The sequence below is a fragment of the Nomascus leucogenys genome, chromosome 2 (genome assembly GCF_006542625.1).
Source record: "Nomascus leucogenys isolate Asia chromosome 2, Asia_NLE_v1, whole genome shotgun sequence".
NCBI classification, from domain to species: Eukaryota; Metazoa; Chordata; class Mammalia; order Primates; family Hylobatidae; genus Nomascus; species Nomascus leucogenys.
Window position 1 is genome coordinate 9,491,527 of NC_044382.1, and position 14,669 is coordinate 9,506,195.

General features: G+C 44.2%; 1 protein-coding gene across 2 annotated transcripts in view; it reads left to right on the forward strand.

Moving 5' to 3' along the window:
* SLIT3 (slit guidance ligand 3) overlaps positions 1-14,669 on the forward strand; it is a 639,482-nt gene that overhangs the window by 108,345 nt on the left and 516,468 nt on the right. For both annotated transcript variants that reach the window (XM_030825194.1, XM_030825195.1), the window contains exon 4: positions 270-341. In XM_030825194.1, coding sequence (XP_030681054.1) covers positions 270-341 — 72 coding nt within the window. The remainder of the gene's footprint in view (positions 1-269; positions 342-14,669) is intronic.

The following is a 14,669-nucleotide window of genomic DNA, read 5'->3' on the forward strand; positions in this document are numbered from 1 at the left end:
GTCTCTCCAAGACTCTGATGGAGGTGTGGCAGCACAGCGCATATGCTGTGTTTTTACTTTTGACTGACCTTTGCTCTGCATTCCCAACCTGACTCTAAGCCCTGCCAACACAGAATATACCTTACATGTGTTGAGCATCCCATACAGAAAGATGTAGAGAGTCTCTTAATGCCTATTGATTGATTGACTGGTTGATTAAAGTGGTATCTGAATACATTTGATCTGATTTAATGTCCCTTTGACATCCTTCCATTCTCTTTCCTCTTTAGGCGCCTGAACAAGAATAAGCTCCAAGTCCTTCCAGAATTGCTTTTCCAGAGCACGCCGAAGCTCACCAGACTGTGAGTAGAGTTGCCTTGTGTTCTCGACCTTGTGCCTTGCCTGGCTGTGGTGATGTGGAGGATGTGGTTTGTGGAGCACCGTGCCGTGTGGAGCTTGGCAGTTAGGCCCTGACGCAGAGACTTGGAGCAGGGCTTTGACATGACGTCCACCCCCAACAAACACTTCCAGGCCTGACTTCTTGCTCCCTCTCTCAGTCATCGGCGGCTTGCGTGACCAGTGCGGACTCGTGATGTGTGGTAGTCCATCATTGCCTTGCAAGGAGGGAGGAGATGCTTCCATTTATTGTGGGTCTGAACTTACTTCAGGGAAATTCCCTGAGGTGGGGTTTGAGATAGGTTTATTCTCACAAGACTGCCAGTGGTCTCAGAAGGCAATGGTTTGGACTGAACACGGCAACCTCATCACCTTGCTGGTTGGAGCAGCTCCTGCCTTTTTCCCACTTCCTAGCGCTGCCAGTCTAGGAACCCTGGGTCTGGGGGTTTATGATTTTGTGGGAAAAGGAAGAAACGCATTGAATTTTGCTTTATCCTTTTCAGAGGTGCAGGGTAAAATGAGGAGAGGGGAGAGTTGGAGATACTTCTGTTTATTCAGTGGTAGAATTTGGAATCCCAGGAGCTGGAGTTGCAGGTGAGGGTGGAGACTGTGATTCATGGATTGTAGATGTCAGGCAAGTGCTAATTAAATTATTGACAGTGAACCCTAAATCATGCTGGCAGTGACCCAGTTCATGGGGTGTACTGGATCGCCGAAGGCTCACCTTTCTCAATGAAGCGACACAGTCCTGGATGGCTTTGCAGTCAGGTAGCAAGATTTACAGCCTGGCTGGGAAGGCTTTAACATTGCAGGGAGGCTCCAACGCTGTGGCCACCATTCTCATTCCCAGTGGTTGCATTTAATGCCTACTTGTGCAGCCAAACACGGCATATAGGCTCTGGGATAAATTGGGAAACATGAAACACATGTCAGTGTGTGCACTTACGAATGAGTTCTGAATTAGGAATATATATTTATATATGTCTGTACACACACACAGAGAGACTATATACATAAATTTATTTTAAAAGGGCACTTTGCTGGAACAAGAACAGGCAAGGGTTGGCTGGTATTCCAGTCTTGCTTGCATTCTCTAGGACACACCTGCATTTTGTCAGGTCTCCTCTTGCTGTGTGCCCCATTTCTCTGGCTCAGTCGCTCTAACTGACTTTGCTAAATGTAGGAAAGGCTATATACCCTCCTTTTTACTCTTCCAGTCTGGGTCTGCCTGGATGGGAATGGGGGCGGAGGAAATGCTGCTCAGCAGCCCAGGGGTCCAGAAGAGCTGGACAAGCTATGCCAAATGGGCATACCAGTAACCACCCTGGTCTGTAACATCCCCTGCCTTTCATAGCCTTAGATGCTCACGTAATCACCATCTCTCCACCCAGTACTGCATTGCACCTTTCAATGCTGTTAACTAAGTACTACAGCAGAGTATATACTATTCATCTGAGACATGAGCATCAGTTTAAAGGCAAAGGGAAGGTACTTGTGAGGCTGGAATGCTGGATGACTTTATGTAGGTGGGGTCTGAGCGTCCCAGCTGCTGCAGGATGTCAGGTGGGCTGGTTCTTGCTCACAGAAACCTTCTCATGGCTATCAGGTGATGGCCATTTTTTGCAGAGTTGGTCTTGATCCAGGCAAAGTAGGAATTTCAAGTGTTGATAACAGGTCTCTGACATTCTGGGAGCCAGGCACGTGGACATGGAGAACCTATGAGATATGTCCTCTGCCATGTCCTGAGAGAGCTTGAGAGAGTCACTTTTCCTTTGGTATCTAAATATCTTCATCAGTAAAGGGAGATACCCTCTCCTCCCTTTTACCTACCTTGTAGAGGAACTGTAAGTGTCCAATGAGATCATGGTGTACATGTGATTGTAAAGTGCTGTATAAGTGTAAGCACCAAGACAATGATTATTACTCCAACAATTCCTGTCTTTACAACCTCAGTTTCTGATCTCCTTTCTCTGGGTGGCATGAAGAGACTAGGAGTTGTGATAAGCATTGAGGTAAATTACCCTGAGCTTTTGCTTCAAGTCAGAGAGCTGCAGCTGGGAAGGCAGGGATGATATTTGACTCATTTTGGTATCCATCTCTTGCTGGGTCCATGTCCGGGCATAGCTTGGCACACATAGGCACTCCGTCAGTGATGGTTGAATGGGTAGATGAATAAATGAATGATATAGTCCTAAAGATATAAACAGTGCCCTTGGCGAGCTTTGATTCTTTTATCCGTTATTCATTCATTTATTCATTCACTCACGCATTCAGTAAGGTTTTCCCTGGGTGTCTGTTTCAGCATAGCCTCTGTTCTGGGTGTTGAGCTGTAGACATGAAGGATGCCCAGTTCTCTATGTGCTCTATTATGACATACTTTGAATGGCTGCCAAAAAGCTGAGAGCTAAATATATATATTTTTTTATTGAAGCAGCTATATTAACCCACGTTTGGGCTATAATCAGCAATCCCTTTTTCTCTCTGGGCTTGATCTTTGATTTTTTAATGGCCCTCTTGTGTCATTGTCTTATTTTGTCAGCCACTCCAGAGCCTTTTTGGAAGTAAGCAGGGTACAAATTAGAAATCAATAACTGTGCAATCATGAGTGTGTATACATATGCCACTGGCTCTGTTTTAAAAGAGCACTGCATCTCAATAGACACAGTGAGGCATATTTCATGCTGAATGCGGATTCTATGTGGCTGGCTACACCAGAGTATGTCATGTGAGATAAACAATTCTTGATACTACTTTTTGTATTAGTCTTATAGGCAAAACTACTTAATATTTCATGTTTATCTGAAGAATATCTCTTGGAAAGTCTATAGTCATGTAATAAAAACAGGCTTGGAATAGTAATGAAAAGGGAAATAATATTTATTAGAACCTATGCTGTGACTATAACACCACTCACTAGCAAGTGACAGAAGTTAGTTTAGCGACTAAAGTTAGTTTAGCCCAAAGAGGCAATATATTGATTCACGTAACTGAGAAGAGCAGTGGTAGTTATGAATGGCTTCAGGAACAGCTGGATCCAGGGGCTTGGTGATGTCATTAAGTCTTCATCTTGCTCCTTCACTCCCTTGGAACCGTGGACTTGTTTGTGAGCTAATGCAAAAGACTCAAAATGCACTAATTCAGAGATCCTGGTGAAGAGGGCCTTGGTCAATGTTCCTGTCAGAAAGAACTGAGGGTAGACACTGATTACTTAGCTTGGTCATATATGCCCATGTCCCAGCCAATCAATGTTGCTAATGAGATGGTATCCTCTGATTATCAAGCTGTGTTCATCCCACTTGCTTAGAGAATGGGTTCCCCATAGTAAAGAGTAATTTTGTTATCAGAAGACAGAAGAGGGGATGTGAAATGCAAAAACAACAGATGTCTGCTAGTGTATTGAGCATCCACTGTATGCAGTTCCCTGCGCTTTGAGTACTTTGGATCCTTACAATAGCACTTTCAGATAGATAATAGCGCTAGCAAACACGCTGAGTGCCCAGTGCTGTTCTGAGCACTTCATGTCTATTAACTCATTTCATTCTCCTAACAACTCTGTGGGATAGATACTATGGTTAGTACTGTTCTATAGATGTGAAACAAGGGCAGAAAGGTTAAAGAGTGTGAACAATATCATACAACTACTTAGTGGCAGAACAAGGATTCACATTTGGTTCACATTTGGGTAAACCTGACTCCAGAGTCTGCATTTGTCTCTACTGGGAGTTCCCTGCCTAAGCCTCAATCAGTGCTCTTATTTTATAGAGGAGGAAATTAAAGCTCAAAGATTAGATTACTGCATATATATATATATATATATATATATATATATATATATATATCCCATCTATCTAAGAAGCAGTACTGTACTGGGCACTTTGCCTCAATGCTCAGACTTAACCATCACAACAATCATGCGAAGAGAATCATTAAATCTATTTCTAAAGCTTAGGGGGATCTAACTTACCTATAGTTGTATAACTAGGATGCAATGGAACTGGGACTCAGTACACATCTGTGTCTCTGCCAAGTCCTTATGTTTTCTGCCATACCACACTGCCATGCTAATTACCATGGGCAGCTAAAGTTATGCTCAAAAGGATTGGTGATGGACCTGTCATATATCCAAGGGTTTCCCTTAGGACTTGGCTGGCTACTCTCCATGCACCCATCCTCAGAGCCAGTGCCATCCGACTCGTGTGTATTAGTGGGGTATCTGTCCTCTTATTCTGTGTTCAAACACACAGAACATGAGCCATAGAATCCCAGATCTTGGAAGTTCCCTGAACTTACATTGCCGTGGTCTGCAAAATGCCCAGTGAGGTCTCTACGATGCTTGGGTCACTCAATTAATATTTGCCGCCTGCCATCCTGACATAGATCATGGTCAAGTGTAGAGACTGGGCTTCTGTTCTTTCTAGGCTCCTGCAGCACCTGACCCAGAGCAGAGGACAGGAGGGAGGTAGTCAAGTGAAAGGGTTAAGGGGCTGCCCACTGTGTGTCCTGAAACCTTTGGCAAGTTACTTAACCTCTCGTCTCAGGTTCTTATCAGTAACATAGACAATGGTAGAACTGACCTCTCCATGTTGTTGTGAGGATAAATGGGAATTATCTGGGGGAAAATAATTGGCATTGAACAAAGCACGTAGTAAATGCTCCATGGAAGATGGTCATGGCTGACTTTGGCTGGCCAGCTGATGAGAGTAGTGCATATGCTGGGGCTTTGGGCTCTGTGGTATAAACTTTGCAGCACCTAGGGAAGGAGTCCAGTCTCCAAATTAGAGGAGGGTTGGATGAACACTGCACTTGGAGTGGGAAGACCTGGATCGTCATGCTGGCTCTTCTACCTGTAAGCTGTGTGGCCCTGGGCATGTTACTTGGCCTCTCTGAGCTTCATCTAGAGAGGACAGGATGGAGCATGATCTTGCATGGCCTATGGGCTATTAATTTCTCCCTTTGCCATCCCCTTCCAGGTTTTTCTTTAACCTACTCATGGGAGAGACAGTGAAGGATTTCTGGTTATTTAAAGGCTGACTGGTTAATATTGCCAGAAATTCTTTAGAAGGAGCAGAAGGCAAGATGCAGACAGTGTTTAAAATCCTCTGCGTGGCTGGGCACAGTGGCTCATGCCCGTTATCTCAGCAGTTTGGGAGGCCAAGGCAGTCGGATTGCCTGAGCTCAGGAGTTCGAGACCAGCCTGGGCAACATGGTGAAACCCCGCCTCTGCCAAAAATACAAAAATATAGCTAGGCATGATGGCCTGCACCTGTGGTCCCAGCTACTTGGGAGGCTGAGGTGCGGGGATCACTTGAGTCCTGGAGATGCAGGTTGCAGTGAGCTGAGATCACACCACTGCACTCCAGCTTGGGCAACAGAGTGAGACCCCATCTCAAACAAACAAAATACACCCTCTGTGTTTTACCAGATTAGAGAGCTTGCGGCGGAAGGGGGGGTGGGTGGGCGGTGAGGGATACATGGGTTCACAACTTTTTTTTTTTTTTTTTAAGAATTTATCGTTGCAGCTGGGAGCGGTGGCTGACGCCTGTAATCCCAACACTTTGGGAAGCCAAGGCGGGCCCATCACTTGAAGCTAGGAGTTTGAGACCAGCCTGGCCAATGTGGTGAAACCCTGTCTCTACTAAAAATACAAAAATTAACCGGGCATGGTGGTGCACGCCTGTCATCCCAGCTATTCCAGAGGCTAAGGCACAAAAATCACTTGATCCCAGGAGGTGGAGGTTGCAATTAGCCGAGATTGTGCCACTGCACTCCAGCTTGGATGGCAGAGCGAGACTCTGTCTCAAAAAAAAAAAAAAGAAAGAAAGAAAAAAAGTTTATGTTTGCCCCATAAGGATGAGCAGACCAAGGGCCTCCTTTTGGCCCACCTGTCCCAGATTCAGGTTCAAATAGTGTGTTCCATATTTGGTAATGGTTTAAAACTTATAGCTGCTGCAGGCCACGGTGGCTCACACCTGTAATCCCAGCACTTTGGGAGGCCAAGGTGGGCGGATCACAAGGTCAAGAGATAGAGACCATCCTGGCCGACATGGTGAAACCCTGTCTCTACTAAAAACACAAAAATTAGTAGGGTATGGTGGTGCGTGCATGTAGTCCCAGCTACTCAGAGGCTGAGGCAGGAGAATCGCTTGAACCCAGGAGGCAGAGGTTGAAGTAAGCCGAGATCATGCCACTGCACTCCAGCCTGGTGACAAAGTAAGACTCCATCTCAAAAAAAAAAAAAAAAAAAAAAAAAAACCTATAGCTGCTTAAGCAGTTGTACTCGCAGCCAGATGGAGGACTTACTTATTCTCCATTCAGTTATACGAGGTATTTGACAGCTTTTAAAAAAAAAAATGCCACTGAGGCTACACCTGCTGTCATTCACTTGGGCAGTGGAGTTGCAAGTGACTTGGAAAGTTAATCCCCAGGCACCCGAAAACTATATGCAGTGTGGCCAACCAACTTAGCCCCAAGTCACTGGCGCTGTTATCATGGTGGAGCAGATTCCCCACCAAAAAGTTCAAGGCTGCTAGACTCCAGCTTCCAGGGAACTTGCTTCCCAGGGCTGAGTCCTCCTCTGAACTCTCATCTCAGCTAGTCCACGCCACCTCTTCATATTCACCATTTTCTGCTTTTATCACAGTTGTCACATATATATGCTCCAAGCCCACACAAATTGGGAGCTGCATTCAGAACCATGATCTCATGTTTCTTTGAGGCAGTCCAATATTAGAGCAAGGATCAGAAACTTGGAAACCAGACAGACCTGGGTTTGAATCCCACCTTCTGGTGACCCTGGGCAAGTGACGTCACCTTTTTCAGTCTTGTGTTGGTTAGCTACACAATAGGAATGCTAATCATAGTTCCTATAATAGCTTGCTCAGCTACCATCACAAAATACCACACACTGAGTGGCTTAAACTACAGAAATGTATTTTCTCACCGTTCTGGAGGACAGAAGTCCAAGATCAAGATACTGGCTGGATTGGTTCCTCCTGGTGCCTCTCTCCTTGGCTTGCAGATAGCCACCTTCCCTGCTGCCTCCTCACGTGGTCGTGCCTCTGTGGTAGCATACCATAGCATTCTTACGAGGACACCAGTTATGTTGTATTAGGGCTCCACCCTAATGGCCTCATTTTAACTTGATCACCACTTTAACAACCTGATCTCCAATATGGTTATGTTCTGAGGTATTGGGATTAGGGTTTCAACATAAGCATTTCAGGGAGGGGGGTCAGGGACATTTCAGCCTTGATCAGTTCCCAAATGTGTGTGGTGTATTTACTAGGGGCCAAATGCTCTGCAAAGTGCTTCACCTATATTCTGTCACTTCCTCTCAGATTTCAGAGGTAGATACAATATTATCCCCATTTTAGAGATACAGAAACAGAGGCCTAGAGAATTAGACAGCTTGCTCAAGGTCACAGAGCCAGTAACTGGCTGAGCCAAAGCTGAAACTCAAGCTTGCCTGACTCCAGAGCCCACATTCCTAGCCAAGATTCCTATACTGTACTTTTGAGAAGTTAGTAACTAAAATGCCAGGCGCCTAGTTAGGAATTCAGTAAATGCTAGCTCCTTTATCTCTATAAAGCCCTAAAAGAGCTCAGAGTTGTTGAATGTCTGGAGACCTGTACCTCTAGGTAGCGCTTTCTGCTACTCACAGAGCCCTTTGCAGCCACCTTAGTCTTCCAATTCGGCACTAAACTTTAAAACATAACTACATGCAATATGTGTCCCTATAAAACTCTGCATTGATGTGAAACAGTGCTATAAAAGTGAAAAACCAGTGGAGAAAACAAAAACCATACTACCCAATTTTCCAGTGGAGTTGTTATCTGATGTGGTGAAATGATAATAGCACAACAGAAAAACCAATCCATCAGGCTGGTGTGGGGCTTCTGAGACTGCCCACCTGCCTGAAGCTGGATGCAGAGACCTGCTCCCTTGTGTGCTGGCACAGATTTCGGGGCTGGGGGACGGCAAGACCAGCCTCACCATCTCATACATGGGGTCACGTTTTTCAGGGACACAACCACCCAAAGCTCATGGAAAATGTCCCTGCAAACTGAGTCCCCATTTCCTGATTTTTCTCCCTGTTCCCCCAAACGCTGAACACTGCAGTGAGGCCAGCCTTGTGTTTGTTTTATGGCACATGTCATCAATTCCAGGGTTTGTCATGCTTTTGAAGACAGGCTTTGCTTTAATCTGTGTGTGGACAGAGAATGGATTATGGTGGGTGCTGTGTCATTCTCTCTGTAGTACCTGAAGCCAGAGCCAGGGATGAAGGCCTGGGAGGTGTTGTCGCTCTCCTCCGATAGGATGTGTCCAGCTGAGCATAGAAGCCTGTGGACTTGCCACAGAGTTGATAGCAAGGCCAACATTTAAATTGCCCTGTAGATTCTTGCATTACAGAATTTTTGAGCTAGGAATAGCAATCTAGACCAGTGCTTCTCAAACTTTAGTACGTATCTGAACACCTAAGGATCTTGCTAAAATGTGGGTTCTGATTGTGTAAGTCGGGAACGCGACCTAAGAATCTGCATTTCTAATATATTCCGAAGTGATCGTGCTGGCCTAGCACCACAGCAGAGCAAGGACCTAGGCTATGGTTGGTTTTCAAACTTAGCATATAGAAACAAATATCTTGAAAGGATGGTTAAAATGCTGTATCCCAGGCCACACACCTGGGAGGTCTGGTTCATTAGATTTGGAATGGACCGGGGCATTTGACTTTGTATATAGGCACCCTAGGTGATTTTGTTGTGTGTCGCTTAGGGGCATACTTTAAGAAACATCGATCTCATATAGCCCCTGTTATTTTCTATATTTTGAAGGAAGGAACCAAACATCTTTTGAGCACCTAATGTGTGCTAGGTACCTTATGTTGATGCCAACTCCTTCAGTCCTCCCAAGAATCCTGCACAAAAGGTGTTTTTATGCTTGCTACACTGATAAGGAAACCAGGCTTGAGTTTCACTGACTCACCAGAAATGAACCCAGGTCTCTCTGACTTTCTCACCCTCTTACTCCTGTGAGTTTTCTGCCTACCTTATGATGTGCTTTCTATGCAGAAACACATCTTGAATGAGAGATAACAATCATAAATTTATGAAGCTTTCATGGTTCAGTATTTTGAACTTATATGCTCATATGAGTATATATAAGCACATGCTCGTATTTGAGATCTAGGATATTAATACTTGAAACATTGAAAGAAAAAGATTTATAGACCTAAATACATGCTAGCAAGTAGACCTTTCTAAATTCCCTACGATTTATCAAAGGTAGTGTTGGGTTTTACATTTTTAGTCTCTTCAGCCCTGTGGGCCAGCAGAAGAGTTTTCTAAAGTGATCAGGCAATACTTGTACTGAGAAGTACATTCTGCCAGCTTGGAAATTGTTTTTAAATTTTTTTTAAGAAGGAAAGAAAACCAAGCTGTGACTTTACAATGCTTTGGAATTACAGAATATGCTTGTAATTTTTACAATTCTGCACAGACTTCTTTGCCACATCTGGTTGATATTACTGGCAGGGATATATGGGGGAATAAACCATGGGCTGGAATGTGAAACATCCCACAAAATGAGTTTCTTTTAGGTTGCTGCATAAAACATTTTGAATCTCCTTCTCTTTGGAAGGGTGGCTTAAGTGATTTCATGGATTTAGTATTTTCTTTGGTTTGAAGGTCAGGGCTTTTGCTGGTTTACTTGGTGGGCCTTCCAAGATGGTTTTCTGAAGATATTTGTGTTATCCTAGAGTCATGCCATGGACCAGAGTGAGAAAAGCCATCCTTTAAGGAAATCAGACCAACCTTTTTGAACAGCGCTGGACCATTAGAGATAATGGTGAAATCTGGGACCAACTGAATCACTCACTGCAAGATAGGAGGAATGTAGGGAGAAAGGGTTGCATGTGTAAGGGCTTCAGAAAAACCTCCTACATCTTGGCCCTGGTGGTACATTGAACAGCTGATGGCAAGACAAGCTCACCTCCTCGCACATACAGCTGAAAGCCTTCATACATCAGTGCATTCTCTTTACCACATATGAAAATAGTGAGTGAGGAAAATGGAAAAATAAAACAAACACCCAGCTGATACTTGGGACTCGGTCAATTCTCTGTTGTTAACATTCCTGCCCCATTTCTAGGAAGTGTGTGTCCAGGGACAACTAAAGCATTGTTGAACGCCTACTGTGTGTGTGTCACTCCAATGTGCTGGTGGTTGGGATGCTGAATATAGAACCCAGAAATGTCTAACCTGAGCCCAGAGGGTGTAAGTGTGGGCTTCTTGCCACCTGGCTCTTTGTCAGACTTCCTTGGCTGGGACCCACCTGCAGAGTTGAAACTGTGACAGCTGAGCCCTTTCTGCACAAAATCAGTGCTGCTCTCAGCACCCTGTGACCTGTGGTGGGGTTGGCCAGCCTAGGCAGGGTTTTGTGGCATCACCAGGGTACTCAAATAGTCATCTCTTTGTTAAGAATGAGAACTAGAAGCCAGCCTTCACCCATACCATTCTTCATTCTCTTTATCTGGAGTTAGAAACTATCCATGGAATTAAATATTAGGGAAAAACTGCACTGTATATAGAAAAATAACAACCTTTTTTTTTTTTTTTTTTTTTTTTTTTTTTTTTTTTTTTTTTTTGAGACGGAGTCTCGCTCTGTCGCCCAGGCTGGAGTGCAGTGGCGCAATCTCGGCTCACTGCAAGCTCCGCCTCCCGGGTTCACGCCATTCTCCTGCCTCAGCCTCTCCGAGTAGCTGGGACTACAGGTGCCGGCCACCACTCCCGGCTAATTTTTTGTATTTTTCGTAGAGACGGGGTTTCACCATGGTCTCGATCTCCTGACCTCATGATCCACCCGCCTCGGCCTCCCAAAGTGCTGGGATTACAAGCGTGAGCCACCGCGCCCAGCTGAAAAATAACAACCTTTTAAGGTGAGCAGAACCCAAACACACATTCTTCAGTTGTCTGAAAGATGCAAATATACATACATCAATAATCTTGAAATATTTGTTCCTGAACCACATTCAGCATCAACAGAAACATTTCTAAAGAGCCTAATTATCTCTCATTTTCAGCCAACATTTGGGAATCCCTCCAGGGGACAAATAGTATTTTAATTTGATGCCCCAAATTCTAGCATAATTTCAAATCACCAGAAACATCTGTAACTTTGTCTTTCTTCTGGCTTTCCTATGGACTCAGTATCTTGGATTTGAACATTAAATTCCATTTGTAAGGTTTGCAGTTCATTTACAAAGTCCTGGAGGTTGAGGCCTGTAATGAAAGTGTTGATACAATATTAACAACAGCAAAGCTATGATAACACAGCACTGTCCAAACCAAATAGAAATGGAGACGTTTAAATCAATTTCACGCTCCTTGCCTAAATTTGGTGTGCTGGACCTGAGTTTTTGATTCATGGTTTAGAATAATATTCTAATGTTTTATTCATGATGTTCCTTTTTTCCCATCATTTCTTTTCTAATTCTCCTCACCCTACTTATGGTGATGAAGCCAGCTTAGAAGTGTGGCCCCCCACCCCTTGATTAGCACTGCCTGTTGCATAGCCAAAAACTCTCCCTACGGTTGGCCAAGTGGAATATCCTGCTGTTGACCTGATGGTTTGGCCTCTCGTTGGCGTGTCTGGGGCTCTGGACTTGAATTTTTAGTCAATGAGTCAGCTTTTGATTGAAATATATGTTGAATCATGCCAACATTTCTCCAGATAAAGGGAACATCTTGACTTTTGGAGGTCAAAATGCTCTAAAGAAGAAAACTGGATTTTCAAGAGAGTACAAGGATAACCTAGGACTAATCTCCTCTATCTCAGTCTCATTCAATTTGGGATTCGTGAAGCTGTATTGTGGATCAAGATGCTCAGATAAATCTAACTTCAATAATTTTTTTTTTTTTTTGAGATTAAGTCTCGCTCTGTCGCCAGGCTGGAGTGCAGTGGCATGATCTTGGCTCACTGCAACCTCCACCTCCCGGGTTCAAGCGATTGTCCTGCCTCAGCCTCCCGAGTAGCTGGGACTACAGGCATGTGCCACCACACCCAGCTAATTTTTTGTATTTTTAGTAGAGACAGGGTTCCACCATGTTGGTCAGGGATGGTCTCAATCTCTTGACCTTGTGATCCGCCCACCTCAGCCTCCCAAAGTGTTGGGATTACAGGTGTGAGCCACCATACCTGGCCAACTTTAATAATTTTTTAAAGATGAAAACCAGTGGTAGCAATCTAGAGAGAAATGAAAAATCATCAGTTTTATTGATATCATTGCTCTAATAGTCTTCTTCCTGTATCTGTCTCCCACTCTGACTCCTTTTTGTTAAAAGCACAGGCACACACACCTAACATACCACGCACACACACATAAAACCTTCTCTCTATAGGAGAATCCCAGACAGATAACTGAAGATCCTTTTTGGGCTGCCGAATCAACTCACAGATATAATTTCACTTTAGTGCAAGACATTGACTGTTAAATTAGCTCAAATTATTGGGCAATGCTATGGTGAGATATTAGGAATTAGAGAGGCAGCTGCAGTGATTGCTGGGGGAAGTTCTTTGACTTCTTGGCTCATAATTGGTGTTTTTGGTCCATAGAGATGATAGTGGCAGATCTGTGTCAGAGACAGTAAATTATTACTGTAAATGTTTTCTGGCCTCCAGGGAGAGCTCTCTTTTCCCTGGAAGAGATGTGCATGGGTCAGGCTTCCAACTGAGACCTTCAGGGACTTTCATTTCATGTTAGAACTCAGAACAGACCATTGTCAACCACCAGTTCTCAAGGGCGTAGCCATTGAACAACATTATCTTAGGAAATAATTGTTAGGGGTTCCATTGCTAATGGTATTCTCTGCAGATCCTTTTCCCTTATGTGTGACACTTCCTTTATTTAAATGAGAGTGAAGGATGGGAGATCATTAGGTCTAATGGGGCTGGAAAAAGAAGCAGCAGGGAAAGACAGAGTTGCTCAAGGAATATTCTGTTCTCCAGTTCCTCCCTGAGTAGAGAGAGCTGTTGATGTGAGTGATGTGCATATTGGGTAGAACTTGCCATCTCTGTCTTCACCATGCATTACCAATGTGTTCACCACCTTTTGTCTCTATTGCCAACACTGTGGACCAGCAGTCCTTCTGGCTGGATTTCAAGGGCCTCAGTAATCTTCCTGCTGCGTCTCCTATTCTGTGTTGTTCATTGTCAATCTAACAGCTGCCATTAGTGTTTTAAGGGAAATCAGATCTCCTCTTTCCCCCAGTTAAAAGTTCCAATGACTTTACATAGTCCTGAGAAGAAATCCTAAGCTCCCACACTACATCATCTGGCCCCTGGTACTTGTCCTAGTGCCATCTCACACCACTCTCCCCACATCCACCACACTGAAGCATCATGAGCCTTCTTCCTGCTGCTCCAACAATTCTCTTCTTGGCTTTGCTGTTCCTTCTGCCTGGAATATGCTGACCTCAAATGTCAGTGTGGCCAGATCCTTCCTGAAATTAAAGTCCTGGCTTAGCCATCACTTCCTCAGAGAACCCTCTCATGACGACCCTGTCTGCAGTCATGGTCCCCTTCCCCATTGGTCACTGTCTACAAGATGATCCTTTTCTATTTTCTTCATAGCACTTATCACTACCTGAAATTCTTTTTGCTCATTTATTTGTTTACTTGTTTGTATTTGGCTCTTTCATCCCCCCCCCGTAGATTGTAAGCTTCTTGAATACAGGGATTTTATCTGTTTTGTTGACTCTACAGTCAATCACCTACCACTGCATCTAGCACATGGTAGGTACTCGCTACACACTCTGGAAATTAGCAAATGAGAGAAGGAACCTGGTCTCTCCAAAGTCTGCTATTCCCTCTCACTATATGGTCAAAGGTGCCTTTTGTTCCAAACCAGACCTCTCTCCTCATTGCCCTGCAAAAGCCCCGAATGACTAGTTAACAGCATGTGTGCACACACACACACACACACACACGCTCATGCACACTCACACAAGCACACACAAATGAGAATAAAACTAACTCAGTGCAGGAAGATTTCATACTCCAACAGAGGGTCTCCCACCAAAGAAAAAGAAACAGCCTATGCTAGAATCCTCTTCAAGCAGATGTGAGCCAGTGCTTGAGACTGAGAGCTGGGGAGGGGAATGTTGTTTTTGATGCTGTTTCAGAGATCTGGGAATAATATTCTGTAATACAGTGAAATGGAAAGATAAGCTGTGTTGGCTTCATCTCCAGGCCTCATTGATTTTTTAACTTCTAATAGACATTGAAAGGGATTGTCTAGG